The sequence below is a fragment of the Labeo rohita genome, chromosome 10 (assembly GCF_022985175.1).
Source record: "Labeo rohita strain BAU-BD-2019 chromosome 10, IGBB_LRoh.1.0, whole genome shotgun sequence".
NCBI classification, from domain to species: domain Eukaryota; kingdom Metazoa; phylum Chordata; class Actinopteri; order Cypriniformes; family Cyprinidae; genus Labeo; species Labeo rohita.
Window position 1 is genome coordinate 30,844,272 of NC_066878.1, and position 18,963 is coordinate 30,863,234.

General features: G+C 33.7%; 1 protein-coding gene across 4 annotated transcripts in view; it reads left to right on the forward strand.

Annotated features, from left to right (window-relative positions):
• edil3b (EGF-like repeats and discoidin I-like domains 3b) overlaps positions 1–18,963 on the forward strand; it is a 43,425-nt gene that overhangs the window by 9,383 nt on the left and 15,079 nt on the right. For 2 of the 4 annotated variants that reach the window (XM_051120499.1, XM_051120501.1), the window contains exons 5-6: positions 11,296–11,409; positions 16,108–16,289. In XM_051120499.1, coding sequence (XP_050976456.1) covers positions 11,296–11,409; positions 16,108–16,289 — 296 coding nt within the window. Of the gene's footprint in view, positions 1–11,295; positions 11,410–11,943; positions 12,395–16,107; positions 16,290–18,963 lie in introns of those variants that run through there. The other 2 variants (XM_051120498.1, XM_051120500.1) reach the window with 1 other exon arrangement.

Sequence of the window (18,963 nt, forward strand, 5' to 3'; positions counted from 1 at the left end):
ATTCTCTTGTTTCTGTGGTTACCTCACACCGCCTGCATTATTCATGGATCGGGAGAAAGAATATTCGGCTCTGTTCTTCACTGCCTAATACACATCACACATGTGCATCCGTGACCTTAATTTGCACTGTCTCCTGAATTGACTTCTAAGCGTGGTCTATAATTAATGGCGGAGTGAAAGCTAAGATAAGAAACTGAGGCTCGGTTAGTAGCAGGGGGCTGGAAAGCAGACTGTGTGCCGGCCTTAGAAAACTCTATTTTTTGGTCGGATTTTTAGAGAATGACATTCGGTCTCATTATCTGCCCCGGCCCCCGTGACCTGCTCAGTTTTTGTCATAATAATTAGACATAGCATATTGTCCTCATGTAGGATGTTTAGCTGAGTGTGACATGTATAAAAAAACTAAAATGTCACTAGACATAAATGACATCCGGCCTGGGGATTATCCTATTAGAACCGTCATGATGCAAAACTACCGACAAGTGTGAAGAGTTCCAGTAATATCCGTTAGAAAAGATTATTTAAAAAAGCTTAAAAAAATTCAATTAAGCCAAAAAAAATTTATAGTGTATTAAATTAAATGAAATTGGTAGTGTATTAAATGTAAACTATAAAGGAAAAAAAAATGTGACGTCAAATGGCTAGATTTCTAACAGGAAAATGGGGGAAAAAAGACATCAAATTTTGAATAAATTAAAAATTAAATTAAACAATATAGATAATTAAATCTATATTTTATTTGGCTTGATGTTCAGTTACTGAAGAATTGTATATATATATATATATATATATATATACACACACACATACACATATGCATATATATACATACTGTAAAAAGGAAAAAAAAAAAAAAAAAAATCACAATTTGTTGAGTCAACTCAAATAAGTTTAGTCAACTTGAAATGTTACACTGCGCTCAGTGAAAACTTAGATATTTGAGTTGACTAAACAAACAATTTGGTTTGTTAAACTTACCCAGCTGCCTTAAAATTTTAAGTTAAATGAACTAGTACACTTAGTACAACTTAACATTTCAAGTTGACTAAACTTTTTTTTTGAATGAATTTAATATTTTAAGGCAGCCGGGTAACTAATTGTTTTAAGTTGAATCAACAAATTGTTTTTTACAGTGTATATATATATATATATATATATATATATATATATATATATAGATCATTTAATAGACCGAGAAAAAAGGAAAAAATGCATCTATGTCAGTGGCTTTTAGAGAGATAGCAGTTGAAGTAATTTGTTAGAAAAAGGGAAAAAGGAAATGAAATTTGTAATTATTCTAAAATCGATTAAAATGGCAAAAAAAGAATCAAAAACAAAAATTTTATTCAATTTAATTTTAAAAATAAAATTTATAAATAAAAAAAAACTGATGTCACAATATTCCAGATTCTAAAGAAATGTTTATTTTATTTTATTTTATTTTTTTTATTTTTTAATAGACCAAGAAAAAATGCATGTCAGTGTCTTTTACCATGAATAGATAGATAACCGATAAAGTAATTTGTTAGAAAAGGAAAAAAAAAGTAAACAAAACTTGTAATCAATCTAAAAATCGGGGGAAAATCAAATCAAACACCAATTTATATAAATTTTAAAAATAAAATTAATAAAAGCTACAATGCCACATGACTCATGAATAGACAGAGAGCAGTTTAAGAAAAAAAAGGAAATAAAATTTGTAATCAATCTAAAAATCGATTAAAATGGAGAAAAAAAAGAATCAAACAGAAATTTAATTAAATTAAGTTTTACAAATAAACGGTATAAATTAAAATGGGATGTCATCTGTATGTCAGTAGCTTTTACCATGAATAGACAGATAGCAGCTGAAGTCATATGTTAGTAAAGGGATGAAAAGTAATAACATTTTTAATTAATTTACATAATTTAAATTTTTTAAATAAAGAATCAGAGAATTATTAAATTACATTTAAAAAGAAAATTATTTATGTATGTATGTCAATGGCTTTTACCATGAACAGACAGATAGCAGTTGAAGCAATTTGTCAGAAAAAGGAAAAAAAGGAAATAAAATTTGTAATCAATTAAAAAAATTAACATAAAAGTTCCAAAATTATTAAATAAAAAATAAATTGAGTGAATGACATAATTTAAATTGTTTTAATTAAATTAATTGAAACAAAACCATAGGTGAAAAGTGATAAAATGACAGTTAAATTAAAGAAATGTATTTAACTTTTTTTTTATACACCTAGAACAATTGCACATGCATGCCAGTGACTGTAACCATGAGCAAACAGGCAGCATCAGAAGTGAGAGGAGGCGAAAATTATAGCACAGGGAGCTGCTTGGAAAAAGTTACCTGCTAGATCACAATTCATTTTCAATAAGAAGTTCACAGGAGAGCTGGTGCAATCTGGTGAAACTGTTGAGGAGGAGCCATAAAGAAGTGAAGTACATGCCACCTCAGGGAGCGCTGCCATCCTCATCTATATCCACTCACACAGCTGGTTCTGACTTAGTGATCATACTGTTTGAAGCACCACTGACTTCATTAACCTAGCTGTTTTCTTAAGAAGGGGAATGCTGAAATCAGCATGTGTTCAACAATGGCACGGAAATGGTTTCTCAGACCGGCTCTGATCAGGAGAAGAGAAACCAAAAGGAACCCAGAGCAACATTTATTAGGTCATAGGCTCTGTGTTTTACTATGGAAGAAGCGTCCAGTACCACAAATCCAGCGTGACAGCTGACCAACCCCCCTCTGTTCCTCACACCAATTTACTTGCTTGACTGGCCGGATTTTGGCCCCACGGAGGGAATCCCACCAATCAGGACAAGTTCGTTCTATCGCATCTGACAGGGCTGCTTGGATGCACATGACTAGCATGAAGCTGAATGCTCAAAGGTCGTTCCCCACTATGAATGCGCCAACCTAAAAAAAAAAAAAAAAAAAAAAGCTTTGTTGGGGGTCATGTCATGAAAACAGTATTTTTGTTTCTGATTTGAATTACAAGAGTTACTACTAATGATTATTTTGGTAATTGAGGAATTGGTCGATTATTTAAACGATTAATCAAGCAATTGGATCCTTTTTTGTGGTACTAAAAATAGACCTAAGCGAACAAAAGACTTTCTAACAACTTAAAAACATATAATAGCAATAACAGGCAATAATACAGTAATTGTTTCAAATAAAATATAAAAAGCAAGTAATCATATGGTTTTATTGAACAAAATGGTTAAAAACACATTAATATCCACCATCCAATTTTATGGGTCTGGCTTCTGGTCTCATCTGCTTCCAGCCATTTTTAGCTAAACAAACAGCTCATTTTGCTGCTTGATATTGCAAATTGGTGTGTTTTACCATGTTATTTTAATGTATTATCTTAACACACTGGTTTGTAGTGCAAACAGTTTTACCGTTTGCTGCACGTTGTTAATCTCCTCATTATTTCCTCCTCATTAACTTCCGTGTTGAAGAATAAGGTGGATTAAAGGAGTAGTCCACTATATTTACAAATAATTTACTCACCCCCTTGTCATCCAAGATGCTCATGTCTTTCTTTCTTCAGTCGTAAAGAAACTGTGTTTTTTGAGGAAAACATTTCAGTATTTTTCCCCATTTCACGAGTTCACGCTTACATATAATTAGCCGGAGTATAGTAATGCATATTTGGCGTGCTGTCCGGGGAAGGGCTCCGAGCTCGGGAATGGCCTGAACCCAGAGAACCCCCCTAGATGTAGTGAGAACTCGTGTGAGGAGTGAGGAGATGGGGTGGTGGTGGGATGCTGATAAACCATCAAATGGATAGAGGCAAGTTCAGCTGTATTTAAATTGTAGCGTTGATTAACTTGAGTGAGCTCCTCTTGTGATAATTAGGCTAGGTATCTGACGCACTCCTCCCGAACCTTGTTAATAAAACATCATATAGTGGACTGATATGGTGTCCCGATTTTGAACTTTTAAAATGCAGTTTAAATGTAGCTTCAAACGATTCCAAATACGGTTGTAAACGAACCCAGCCAAGGAAGAAGGAACTTATCTAGCAAAACGATCAGTTATTTTCTTTAACAAAAAAAAAACTTTGGCATTAAAAACTTTAAATAGTTTTTAATGCCAAACGCTTGTCTTGCCTTACTCTGCTTAGACTGTTTTTGTTTTGGTTCATGACAGTTAGGGTATGTCGAAAAACTTGCATGTTTTCCCTCAATTTCGAAATCATCCTATATCTCTGTTTTACCTTTTTTGTTAAGGTTGTCTGATCTTTTTGCATGTTCACTTTGCAAAGACTGTGTCGGTGCTTCTGCAGCGATGTAGGATGATTTTTAAATTATTTTTGAAGTTGAGGGAGAAAATTCGTTTGGAGTTTTCTGACATACCCGAACTGTCTTGAGTCAGAATACACAGAGTTCATGAAGAGAAAGGCAAGATGAGCGTTTGAGATTAAAAAGTATTTAAATTGTATTTTTTTTAATGAAAATGACCCATCGTTTCGCTAGATAAGACCCTTCTTCCTCAGCTGAGATTGTTTACAACGGCATTTGGGAGCCACATTTAAACTGCATTTTGGAAGTTCAAAATTGGGGCACCATATCAGTCCATTATATGAAGAAAAATGCAGAAATGTTTTCCTCAAAAACATAATTACTCCCTAAAAAAGTAACTAATTACATTACTTTTTATGGAAAGTAATGCGTTACTTTACTTTTGCATTACTTTTTAAATCTGGGCAGGGCTTGCTTGTTTGTCTGTTTTTGGCAAATGTAAAAGCCTTTTCACTTGAAAAGCCTCAGGCTTTGATAAAAGTAAATTAACGTCTGTACAGAAGGAAAAATATCAACTCCAGTAATAAAAAAGGAAAACAAATGTTAGATTATCTTGAGTAATTTTTGCTTATTTGTATGGTTGAATTGGATCATCGAAGGTCGGCAGCCAAAACCTTGGTTAATAAAATTAATAATTAAATGCATAAAGGATATTTGTATTATTTAACATATTTAATTATTGCAGGTTTGCATCATATTCTGAGTTTAATTTCATTGTTTTTATTCATTTTGAGGAATGGGGAAAGGAGAGCTTTTAATCAATAAATGGGGGGGAAAAGTAACTGGTGTTACTTATTTGAAAAAAGTAACTCAGATATTTTCTTGTCAGTTACAATTGTAATGCGTTACTTTACTAGACGCTTGTCATAACGCCACAGCATCTGGGGGCGTTTAGACTCCTTGTGAGGAAAATCGATGGTACGACATGTGGTTTAGGTCTGTGTTTACATCTATTACCACCTGTAAGCTCTTTCAGTAGCTGTGGTCATCGTATCTATATTTTAATTTTTTTTTTTCCAAAGTTGCGTATTTTGAATTATGTTGCGGTAAAAATAGCAACAGGTAGCACCAGTAGCTCACTGAGCACAACCATTTCACATAATAATGGTGTTCCCTATAATCCAAAATATGTATAAAATGATGTGGATTTTTTAAATAACGTAAATCTTTCATGGGTTTTCTACTACATATTTCAGTAAGAGACATCATTTACGATATATTAAGCCATACATGTCATAAAAAATTTCACATTTAATTCAATGTGTTCAACTGTTTCTACAACAAATGTTTTTGCATGTAGAGACCAGAATATCAGACCGATGTAGGCTAGTATAGCAACCGCATAGCAACATGTTAAAACTACTCAGTAAGCTTGTGCAGCAAAGCACTGGAAACCTTCCATAACACTCCAGCATCGTGACAACAGTTTTTCACGAGCAAGACCCACTCACATTTTCTTCAGAATAAAGTCTGGTTTTGAAATTGCAATGGAATTGACATCCTAAAAATCCAGTTCCTTTGCATACCATTCCTGTCAGATGAGAAAGTCCTGTTCCTTTAAACTCCTGTCCTTTTATTTTAACACCACCCCGTGAGAAGATCAGTGCAGTCTAACATCAGATCCTTAAATCCCACATTTGTTCTGTTCATTCGTGCTTTCAGTGCTCATGAGGTGACCCTGTTTGAGCTGTGGATTTGGTTGTTGCCCTCCAGTGCTCTTCTGCTGTGGTAAACCCAAAGGTGTGGTTTATCTCTGCCAGATACCTGATATGATTGAGCCTGTGCTCCACCTTGCAGATCCCTGAATTTCTGCTCGGATGACCCCACGGCTTGCTCTCTGTAACGAGTCTCTTGAGCTCCTTTCGTTCTGCTTAAAAATCAAAAAGAGAGGTCAATGCAGGACACCATGAGCTTTGCTACCAGGAGTCAATGTGTTACAACGCCCATTTATGAAACAACATGCTTTTGATGCAATTCGTAACTATATTACGCTTTGGCATATTGGTGGTGAATGTAATTAGTACAATCTCCTTTGTACATTTTCCTTTGATCTGCTTACATTCAACGGAGTTGGACATTTATGCATAGATTTTTTCCTAAAATCTGTATGTTTCATTTTTTTTTTCTTAGAATTGTGGGATATAAACTCGCAGTTGCACATTATAAAGTGAGAATTGCAAGATACAGTGCCTTCCAAAAGCATTTTTTTTTTTTTACGTTTTATGTTGCAGCTTTATGTTAAACTGCTTTAAATTACTTTTTCCCCACATCAATTTACACCCCATACACCATAATGACAGCAAAAAACTGATTTTTGACAACTTTGCAGATTTATTAAAAATAAAACCCTGAAATAAGTACATTTCATAAGTATTCATACCCTCAACAGTACATAGTTGAAGCACCTTTACAGCCTCAAATCTTTTTGGTATGATGCGACAAGCTTTGCACATCTGCATTTGGCAATTATCTGCCATTCTTCGCTTCACCTCTTCACCTCTTCAGCTCTGTCAGCTTGGATGGGGTCTGGCAGACATTTTCAGTTTTCTCTAGAAATATTTGATTGGGTTCAAACCAAGGCTGTGTCTAGGCCACTCAAGGGCAGTTGTGCTTAGGGTCATTGTCCTGTTAGAAGGTGAACCTTCTGCCAGCGTGAGGTTCTGAATGCTCTGGACTGGGTTTCCATTAACTCTTAATATTTTGGTGCATTGAGCTTTTCTTCTACTCTGACGAGTCCCTCAGTCCCTGCCACTGAATAACAGCAACACAGCATAAGGCTGCAACCACCACACTTTACTTTTGGGATGGTACTCTGCAAGTGATGAGCACAAGTGTGTTTTCTTGTGTCTTCACTTGAGGAGAGGATTGAGTTTGGCCACACCACCATAAAGACTGGATTGATGGAGTGTTGCAGTGATATTTGTCCTTCTGTAAGTTTCTTCCATCTGCATATATGATCATGGAGCTCAGCTAGAGTGACCGTCAGCTTCTTGGTCACCGCTCTAACCAAGGCCCTTCTCCATCAATTGCTCAGTTCAAATCAAAAGCTCTAGGAAGAGTCCTAGTTGTTTCAAGCATCATCTATTATGAATAATGGAGGCTTCATGCTTCTGTGAACCTTCAATGCAGCCAAATTTTTTTCTGAACTCTTCCCCAGATCCGTGCCTTGACACAAGCCTGTTTTTGAGCTCATTTCCCCACAAAAGGGTATGAATACTTATGCAATGGAATCATTTCAGTTTTTTATTTCTAATAAGTTTGCAAAGTAGTAACAAATCTGTTTTGTCCTTTGTCATTATGGTGTATGGAGTGTAGATTGATGTGGGGAAAAGTAATATAAAGCTGTTTAACATAAGGCTGCAAAATAAAACGTGAAAAAAAATGAAGGGGTATGAATACTTTCGTAAGGCACTTTTTTCTCACCAATGCAAGATTATTATTCACAATTCTGACTTTTTTCTCAGAATTGTGAGATATAAAGTCGCATCTCTGAGAAAAAATTCAGAATTATGAGTTTATATCACACAATTTTGACTTTATTTCTTAGAATTGCATTTATTTATCAGAACTGAGTTTATATCTCACAATTCTGACTTTATACCTTGCAACTGCAAGTTTACATCTCACAGTTCTGAAAAAAAGTGTAAAATGCGAGTTTATATCAAGCAATTCAACAAAAATCAGAACTGAGAGATGTAAACTGGCAACTGCAAGAAAAAAGTCAAAACTGAAAGATAAAAAGTTGCAATTACCATTTTTACATTTTTTATTCAGTGGTGGAAATGGGCTTCCACAGGGTTACTATGTTTTTGTATTTTAATTAAAAAAGAAAAAAGAAAAAGAAAAAATTGCAAATGAGGTCTCTTTAATATCTCAACTGTTTCACCTGGAGAATTTGGGTGTAGGATTTACACAGATAATTACAAAGAAATGACAAGTAACACACTGAATTAAATGTGATTTTTGTTCAGTAGAAGGACTGAAATAGTATTTTCTTGTAAAACATACTCCATTAATTTTTAATTTTCAGCTTTGAAAACTCATTTTAGTGATTCTTAAGAAGTGAATTTTTTCATTGTATTCTTCCAAGGATAAATTGTCAGAGCTGGTACTGTATCAGCATCTAAAGGAATCTGGGAAGAAACATCTGGAACAAAAGTGATACTTAAATATTTAAGTCTTAAGTGAGCAACATTTACGCAATAATATTTTGCTCTCTGTATTTAGTTTCTGAAAAAAGGAAACTTTACAATTTTCACTTAGAAATAGGGCTGTCAGTCATTTAAAATTTTAATCTTATTAATTACATGATGTTTCGATTAATTAATCAAAAAATAAATTTGACTGTGAAAATACCCACAAAACACTCTTTAAAGCTATTTTGTGTTAAATGAGAAAGTATCAAGTAGACATTACAAATTGTAACTTTAGAAAGAAATATTTTATTTGATTCAACATAAAATTAATTACACAAATACTTAGGCTATAACAATGTAAACTATGGAACATAAAAGAAGATAATTTGAGAAACATCTCAGTATTTTTTTGTTCATACAATGAAAGTAACTGGTAAACAAAACAGCTTTGTTACCAACAGTCTTCAAAATACCTTCTTTTATGTTTCACAAAAGAAAGTTTTGAAACGACATGAGGGTGAGTAAATGATGACAGAATTTTATTTTTTTTTGAGAAAATTTTTTTTTTATCAGCTTACCCCCAGGGCATCCGAGATGTAGGTGACTTTGTTTCTTCAGTAGAACACAAACAAAGATTTTTAAAGGGGTCATCGGATGCCCATTTTCCACAAGTTGATATGATTCTTTAGGGTCTTAATGAAAAGTCTATAATATACTTCGGTTAAAAATTCTCAATGGTTGTGTAAAACAACACCTTTTTTACCTTGTCAAATCAGCTCTGCAAAAATCATCTCATTCTGGTCGAAGCTGCTTTAAATGCAAATGAGCTCTGCTCACCCTGCCCCTCTCTTCTCTCTGTGGAGAGACAAGCATGTTTACTTTAGCCGCATTTAGCTGCTAAACTTGCTAACTAGCACATTATTAGGAAAGGCGATCACAAAGATTCATAAAAAAAAAAAAAAAACTTATACACACTTCTGCTGTAAGTGAAGCTGGATCATGAATGAGTCGCACGAACATAGACGGATATATGTAGATCGGGAGGCTCTTTTCAAACAAACGTAATCTACTGCATCTTCAGCAGCTCAGATGAGGTGTGGTTATTCTCGAAAGGAGGGGTTTATAGAGTCTGATTCTTCTAACTCAGATCCCAATTAGCTGATTCAGGTGTATTTGGTCAGGGTTGGAGCTGAACTCTGCAGGAAAGTCGATGTCTAGGACCAGGGCTGAGCACTCCTGTTCTAACTGCTTCGCACTAATCGTTTACGAATCATTTAGAAATGGGGTAAAATTAAATCTATTTTTGGAGAAAACTAAAGTGTTTTTTTGACCTGCATACATGTAAACCTGTTTTGGGAGTCTATTAAAACAATATTAGCAACCTTTAAAATGGCATAATAGGAGCACTTTAATGTTCAAACAACATGTAAAAGTGAACTTAGCATCCGATGACCCCTGTAACTCAAACCGTTGCAGTCTGTCAGTTATATAATGGCAGTCACTGGCTACCAAATCTTTGAGAGTAAAAAAAACAAAACAAAAAAAACATACAAACACAAAACCAAATTAAACCCTGCGACTCGTGACGACACACTGATGTCCTAAGACATGAAACAATTGGTTTGTGTGAGAAACTGAACAGTATTTTTATCATATTTTTTTTTTTTTTTACCTCTGATTCACCACTATGTCGTACCTTCCTGAGCGCTTGCACAGCATCTGGCGCGTGACATGTGTACGCACTGTTGCGTAGTATACGCAAGCACCGGAAGCAATTTCCGTGCAAAGTGTAAACAATGAGTGTTTTTTTACTCTCAAAGATTTGGGAGCCATTGACTGCCATTATATGACTGACAGACAGCAACGTCACTACAATACACTACAATAGCCACATTATACATACTGTATGTGTTTATGCCAGCATCCCGTGAAGACAAATCATTAGAGAGAGATTTCTTGCCATTATCTGTACATACACATTCAGCGCAAACTATGTGATATTGCATCACATTCACAACTCGGGTAAAATGACTGCGCTGAAAACGCGGATTCATTCAGAAACTTTTTTTGCACCAATATGTTCAATTTTAGGGCATAACTGCATTTATGGAGCTGCATCATTTGTCAACAGTCAACAATATGAAGTGTAAGATGACGTACAGGTCTGGGGATGCCAGTGCATTAACTGCATTAAAATATTTTAATCACGTTATTTTTTCATAACTAATTAATTAATGTGTTAAACTGACAGCCCTACTAAGAAATTGCTAATAAATTTAACATATTATTACAAACAAAGGTCAAACTAAAACATGAAATTTTGAATTTGAAAGACTGAAATTGTTTTACACTCATATGTACTTTAGTAACATTTTTATTAAATAATTTATAAATTCAAAAAATCTTTTTTTTTTACACTGTAGTAATCTCACGATTCCTAAAGAAGAGATTTTTCAGACGAGAACTCAACAAGGTCTCATACTATGCTCATATTTACCAAGATAAGACTGCCACAAAAAGATCTCCGTATGAACTTGTGAATTTGTGTCTATTTTTAGTTTTCTGATTTGGCAAGAAACCTCTGAGACAAAATGATTGATACTTAAAACATAAAGGATAATCAGTCTCATGTGAGCAACACTTAACCAATATTATATTCCCTCTTAGAAATTTAGTGCATAAATAAGCACTTTGGATGTAAATTGGTATGATGAGAGAGAGGTTTATCATCACTGTGGCAACCCAAGCATAATGAGAAACAATATTTGACCTTTCGTAGCTTTTTCCAGGTTGTTGCTTTTGATAATTTCCCCATGTGTCCGTGGATGTCTGCTCGTCTTTTCAGATGTTAACGAGTGTGAGAAAAATCCATGCAAAAATGGAGGCAGCTGCACAGACCTGCGAGCAAACTACACCTGCCAGTGTCCCGGCGAATACATGGGGCGGAACTGTCAGTACAGTAAGTGCGAATCGACTTCATCACCTCATTTAATTAAACCCATGTGTTTAAATATTCACTATCAAACCACTGCATCTCTTGAGGAACAAACTTGAACTAAAACTGGATTCTGCGTGTGTTGGCTTGAGGATGGGAGCCATCTGCCTTCGACAGTTTTTTTTGGGAGAATCTGAGTGAATGAGGCCAATATGACATTGACTGATTAGGGAACCACATCGCTTGTGAAATCATTCTGTAATTTCCATAAATTCAGGCTGGGGAACTGATTCTTTTTTTGCTTAGTTTTGTCCATGCATTATTTCCAGAAAGTTGGCCAGAAACCCCTCGTAACTCACCGTATACTTGAGAGAATAACAATACTTGCATAACCATGATGATTTTGCTGGTGTTTCTTGTGCTAAGTCAAAATAAGAAAGTCTCAGCTGTTGCTTAACCTATCTATGAACGTACAATTGAATTAGTTGAAGATTACTGTCATGCTTTTTTACTTACATGGCTCTGAGGAGCATATATAAAGTTGCACCCCTCGAGAAGGTTTGACTTGCAATCATGCTGTCCAAACACAGCAGCCGAAGCTCCCTGCGGGCCAGTCTGAGCAGCCTGCGGCTGCTTTTCGAATCTCCCCAGCTGATGCGATCGTTTGGCGGAGATGGTTCAAGTACTCCGTTAATGTTCTCCCCGGAGCACCAGCGAGCGGGCATCATATCCGCAGGTGGACGAACCGATGACAGCAATGACACTAGAGAGGACATCTTAGGCTTTGAGAGTGAAGACAGCATTTCTGTGTGTGAGAGCAAGGACACGACATCCATTGACGAATCCAAGGACATTGCATCCAAAAGTTCAGACCTGACGGATGTTTTCGAGGACAAAACAGAAAAAGATGGCATTTCAGGGGTCGATGTGGAGTCTGGGGCGAGAACCAGCGAGAGCAAGAATAATGTTATCATATTATCGCTTGAGGCCAGAGAACACTGTGTTTGTGGTATTCTTTTGAATTGCTTAATCTTCCCTCATTAGCTATATTTGTAAGAAATAAAATCATTTGTCTTTTATAGTTCAGGAGACTAATGCAAATGATATGATCTTGATGATAAATTATATTATTGCATAATTTGTGTTTACTTTTTAAGGTTTTTATTATTATTTTTTAAAATCTTTTAGAGATTGCATATGCAATCCAATAGTCAGGGTTATTATACTGTAACTAAAACTAAAACAATTAAAAAGCATTTGTGTTACTTTAAAAAAGCATTAAATGAAATGGAATACTATACCATATATATATATATATATATATATATATATATAAAAAGCTTATTTTATTTCAACTTGTTGCCAAGAAAACAATTTTCAAGTACTTCAACTTCATATACTAAAATGTATAAAACAAAATATTTTAATAAAAACTATGTAGACATATGTCAAAATAAATAAATAAATAAAATCAAATAAAAAATAAAAAAAATGACAAAAACAAAATATACTAAAACTTAAAATGAAAAAAGAAAATAGAATTTATTTTTATAAAATGGGACAAAACTCATATTGGCTTCTTTAGCTTTACCTTAACACAGTAATTTGTAAGCTGTTTGTGATTGATTCACTAAAACGAACCAGTTTGTAAGAGTAATTTGTGCTGGAATCATAATTCATTGGGCTTTTTAAAATGTACTAAAAAGAACCGATGTAAAATAATCATTTGTTCTGCAATCAAATTATTCTGGTGACGCTGAACGGGTTTGATTCAGTAAAAAGAACAGATTCATAAGAGTCATTAGTTCGGAAATCGAACTACTGTACTGGCACTGTGTTTTGATTCACCGAAAAAGAACCACTCTCAAAAGACGTTTTTTGAAAGTCAAATTAGACCTACTTCGTGGTGACATATGTTTTTGATTCAATAAAAAGAACTGATTATTAGAAGTCATTCATTCGGAAATCGAACTAAACTAATTTGGCGCTGTGTTTTGATTCACCTAAAAGAAAGGTTCTTAAAAGACATTCGTCTGAAAGTCAAAGTCAAACTTTGTGGCGATGTATGTTTTTGATTCAGTAAAAAGAACCTAGTCATAAGAGTCATTTGTTCAGAAAATCGAACTAAACGGAACTACTGGCGCTGTGTTTTGATTCACCGAAAAGAACAACTCATAAAATACATTCGTTCGAAAGTCGAATTAGGCCTACTTCATGGCATCGTTTGTTTTTGATTCAGTGAAAAGAACCGAGTCATTAGTTCAGAAATCGAATGAAACTATTGGCGCTGTGTTTTGATTCACCTAAAAGAACCACTCTTAAAAGACATTTATTCAAAAGGCGAATTAAGTCTACTTCGTGGCGATGTGTGTTTTTGAATCAGTAAAAAGAACCGATTCGTAAGAATCATTCATTCGTAAACTGAACTACACTATTGTAGTGCGTTGTGTTTTGATTCATGTAAAAGAACCGCTCTCAAAAGATGTTCGTTCGAAAGTCAAATTTGGCCTACTTCGTGGTGACGTATGTTTTTGATTCAGTTAAAAAAAACAGATTCATAAGAGTCATTCGTTCGGAAATTGAACTACACTATTACCGCTGTGTTTTGATTAACAAAAGAACCGTCCTCAAAAGACATTCATTCGAAAGTTACATTCTGCCTACTTCATGGTGACGCATATTTTTGATTCAGTAGAAAGGACAGATTCATAAGTCATTTGTTCAGGAAATCAAACTACACTAATTTGGTGCTGTGTTTTGATTCACGTAAAAAAGAACCATTCTCAAAGACATTTGCTCAAAAGTCAAATTAGGCCTACTCTGTGGTGATGTATGTGTTTGATTCAGTAAAAAGAACCAATTATTATGTGCCATTTGTTCAGAAATCAAATTAAACTATAGGCGCTGTGTTTGGATTCACATAAAAGAACTGCTCTCAAAAGAAATTTTAGGCTTACTTAATTAGGCCTACTTTGTGGTAACGTATGTGTTTGACTTAGTAAAAAGAACCGATTTATAAGTCTCATTTGTTTGGAAATCTAACTACACTAATTGGCACTATGTTTTGATTCGTGTAAAATAATCGCTCTCAAAAGATTTTTTTTTTCGAAAGTCAAATTAGGCCTACTTCATAGCGACTTATGGTGTTGATTCAGTCAAAAGAACTGATTCATAAGAGTAATTTGTTTGGAAATCGAGCTACACTAATTTGGTGCTGTTTTGATTCATCTAAAAGAACCACTCTTAAAAGACATTCATTCAAAAGTCAAACTCAAATTTCTTGATTACGTATGTTTTTGATTCAGTAAAAAGAACCGATTCATAAGAATCATTCATTCGGAAATTTGGCGCTGTGATTTGATTCACTTAAAAGAACCGCTCTTAAAACACATTAGTTTGAAAATCCAATTACACTGTAAAAAACAATTTGTTGAGTCAACTTAAAATAATTTGTAACCTGGCTGCCTTAAATTTTTAAGTTCAGTCAACTCAAAAAAAGTTTATTCAACTTGAAATGTTAAATTATACTAAGTGACAACTTAGATATTTGATTTGAATCAACTTAAAATTTTAAGGCAGCTAGGTTACTTACCTATATGTTAAGTTTAGCAAACACAAATATCTAAGTTGTTACTTAGTACAACTTAACATTTTAAGTTGACTAAACTTATTTTAGTTGACTGAAGTTAAAATTTTAAGGCAGCAGGGTAACAAATAATTTTAAGCTGACTCAACAAATTGTGTTTTTTATTTTTTACAGTGTAGGCCTACTTCGTGGTGACGTATGTTTTTTATTCAGTAAAAAGAACTGATTCATAAGAATCATTCGTTCGGAAATCAAACTACACTAATTTGGCGCTGCGATTTGATTCACTTAAAAGAACCGCTCTCGAAAGACATTAGTTCGAAAGTCGAATTAGGCCTACTTCATGGCGACTTATGTTTTTAATTCAGTAAAAAAAACTATTCATAAAAATCATTCATTTGGAAATCAAGCTACTAATTTGCTGCTGTTCTGAATCACCTAAATAGAACTGCTCTTAAAAAACATTCGTTCAAAAGTCAAAGTCAAATTTTGTGATGACGTATGTTTTTAATTCAGTAAAAAGAACTGATTCATAAGAATCATTCGTTCGGAAATCAAACTACATTAATTTGGCGCTGCGGTTTGATTCACTTAAAAGAACCACTCTCGAAAGTCAAATTAGGCCTACTTCGTGGCGATGCATGTTTTTGATTCAGTAAAAAGAATCGTCTCATAAGAATCATTCGTTCGGAAAATGGACTACACTGGCCTCAACGTGTAGCGCTGCTGAATAAATATAGCAGAATAGAACTATTCCATCAGAATAGTTACCGATATTTGTTTTAAAAATAGTAAAAATCCATCTGCGCCGATAGCGTTGTGGGTAGTGCATCAACATGCAGTGCCGTTGCTCTTCGGGCGTCCCGTGTTTCAAGTCCCGGCTCGCGGACCTTTCCCGATCCCATCCCCCTCTCTCTCCCACTTCATTTCCTGTCTCACCACTGTCCTATCAATAAAGGCAAAAACTAAAATCTAAAAAAAAAAAAAAAATAAAATCATAAAATTCTGAAACTGTCTAGAGATTACAGGGGTCTTTTTCTGAAGAGAAACATTTGAGAAAAAGCTTACTTAAGCGAAATCTCTCTAGTTGTTTCAGCTGTTGTTCTTACCACCTCTTTCTCTGTCTGTTCCCTCAGAATGTTCTGGACCTTTAGGGATGGAAGGAGGGATCATTTCGAACCAGCAGGTAACAGCTTCTTCCACACATCGAGCTCTGTTCGGCCTGCAGAAGTGGTTTCCTTACTTTGCCCGACTCAACAAGAAGGGCCTCGTCAATGCCTGGAGCGCAGCTGAGGGTGACCGATATCCATGGATTCAGGTAATCCTGACACATTTTTAGTAGATTAAATAAAACTTGTAGCTTTTTTTAAAGAATTGAATATCAATTCATGAGCAAAACACAAGCATCAGTAATAGTGACGCTTGTCTTATCAAAAACACTAACAACTAACAAACATCAAATCACTTCAAAGCTGTCTGTTAGCCATCCAACACAGAAACAGCTTTTAATGAAAAGCATAAATGCCCCCCACGGTAATTAGTTTATACTAGTAGGCAAATCTCATTAGACATTTTAGGACTTTTAAAGGCACGTCTGTGTTAGATTTTATTAGGAGACACACAGAAAGAACAGTGTGGGTGTACAAAAAAATGTTCACAGCCACTGTAATGACTTAAGTGGTAAGCACACATTACCACCAGTTTTGCCCACACAACACCAGCGTCCCTAGCCTTGTTCTGTCGGCGTCCTGCATGCGCCTGACTCTATTTTGGTGCCTTCAAGATTAAAGATGGCTTTGATGTCAATATGCTTTTAAATAAGACCTCATTTTGTAGCTGGAAAACTGCATTACCTGATGGTCTTGTCCTCAGATGTTCTTACTGCTGCTTTAGAGCTGGTTTTGTGTTTGCATTGGACATCAGGCGGTGATCCAAAACTAGCATGGGGTTTCAAACGATTATATGGCAACGATCCCCAAATAATAATAATAATTAAAAAAATAAAATAAGTGTGACAAAGATCTTGTTTACAAAATTAAATAATAGTTTATTTTAGCGTCGTACTAAATCCAAAAGTAATTTTTAATATATATACTCTCTCTGTCTTTCTCTCTGTATATACCCTAGATTACAAAACCAGACTTAAGTAGCACAGGTATATTTGTAGCAATAGCCGAAAATACATTGTATGGGTCAAAATTATCGTTTTTTCTTTTATGCCAAATATTATTAGGATATTAAGTAAAAATCATTTTCCATAAATATATTTTGTAAATTTCCTACTTTAAATATATCAAAGCTTGATTAGTAATATGCATTTGGACAACTTTAAGAGTTATTTTCTCAGTATTTTGATTTTTTTGCACCCTCAGATTCCAGATTTTCAAATTGTTATATCACGAACCAATATTGTCCCATCCTAACAAACCATACATCAATGGAAAGCTTATTTATTCAGCTTTCAAATGATGTATAAATCTCAATTTTACAAATTTGACCCTTATGACTGGTTTTGTGGTCCAGGGTCACACACACACACACACACACACACACACGTATGTTGTGTTTCCGTGTTTTATGGGGACATTCCATAGGCGTAATGGTTTTTATATTGTACAAACCGGATTTTCTATCGCCCTACACCTACTCTATACCTAAACCTAGCCCTCACAGGAGATGGTGCACACTTTTACTTTCTCCAAAAAACTCATTCTGCATGATTTATAAGCCTGTTTCCTCATGGGGACCTCACAAATGTCCCCACAAGGTCAAAATTTACTGGTATTACTATCCTTGTGGGGACATTTGGTCCCCATAACATGATAAATACCAGGTACACACACACACACACATACATATACATACATATAAATTATATAAATACAATTAAAATATGTCAGAATATTAAATAATTAAAATGGTATTAAAATTAAAATATACAATTGTTCAAAAGTTTTGGGTTAGTTTTTTTTGTATTCAATCAAACATACAGGAAAAAGCAGTAATATTTTGAGCAAGAAGTGTGATATATATATATATATATATATATATATATATTTTTTTAAATTAAATAATAGGATTTTATTTTATCATCATACTAAATCCAAAACTAATTATTAAAATAAATAAATTAAAATTAAATAAAATATTTTAATATGGAATAATAAAAAAAATATATAAAATATATTTGAATTCATGTTTTAATAAAGAAAAACAAATAAATGTACAAATAAATTATATAAATAAAATTTAAATATGTTAGAATATTAAATAATTAAAATGTTATTAAAATTAAAATTATACAATTGTTCAAAAGTTTTGGGTCAGTAATTAAAAAAAAAAATAATTATTTTTTGTCTGTGTGTGTATTCAATCAAACATTTTTTTTGATCCACTTCAAATGCTGACTTACTGTATATATATATATATATATATATATATATATATATATATATTTTTTTTTTTTTTTTTCTCATTCAAAAATACAGGAAAAAAACTAATATTCTGAGCAAGATTAAGCGTGATATAAAGATTGTGCTTTCAAAATTAAATAATAGGATTTTATTTTATTATCATACTAAATCCAAAACTAATTATTAAAAAAATAAATAAATAAATAAACAAAATATTTTAATATGCCATAATAATACACATACACACAGTACTTAACATTTGAAGTGGATCAAAAAGTTCAGTTGTCCTAAGACAAGAAGGGTTGGTTAGGACAACTTTGATAAAAGATTTTGATCCACTTCAAATATTGACTGCTGTATATATATATATATATATATATATATATTCAAACATAGAGGAAAAAACAATAATATTTCAAGCATGATTAAGCGTGATTAAAATTAAATAACTGGCTTTTATATTGTCATTTATAAATTAATAAAAAAGTAAATGTACATGTTGATTGGAATTTGATCATTAAAATTTAATATTTTATTGAATAACTAAAATACGCTATTCCTCAAAAGTTTGGGGTCGTT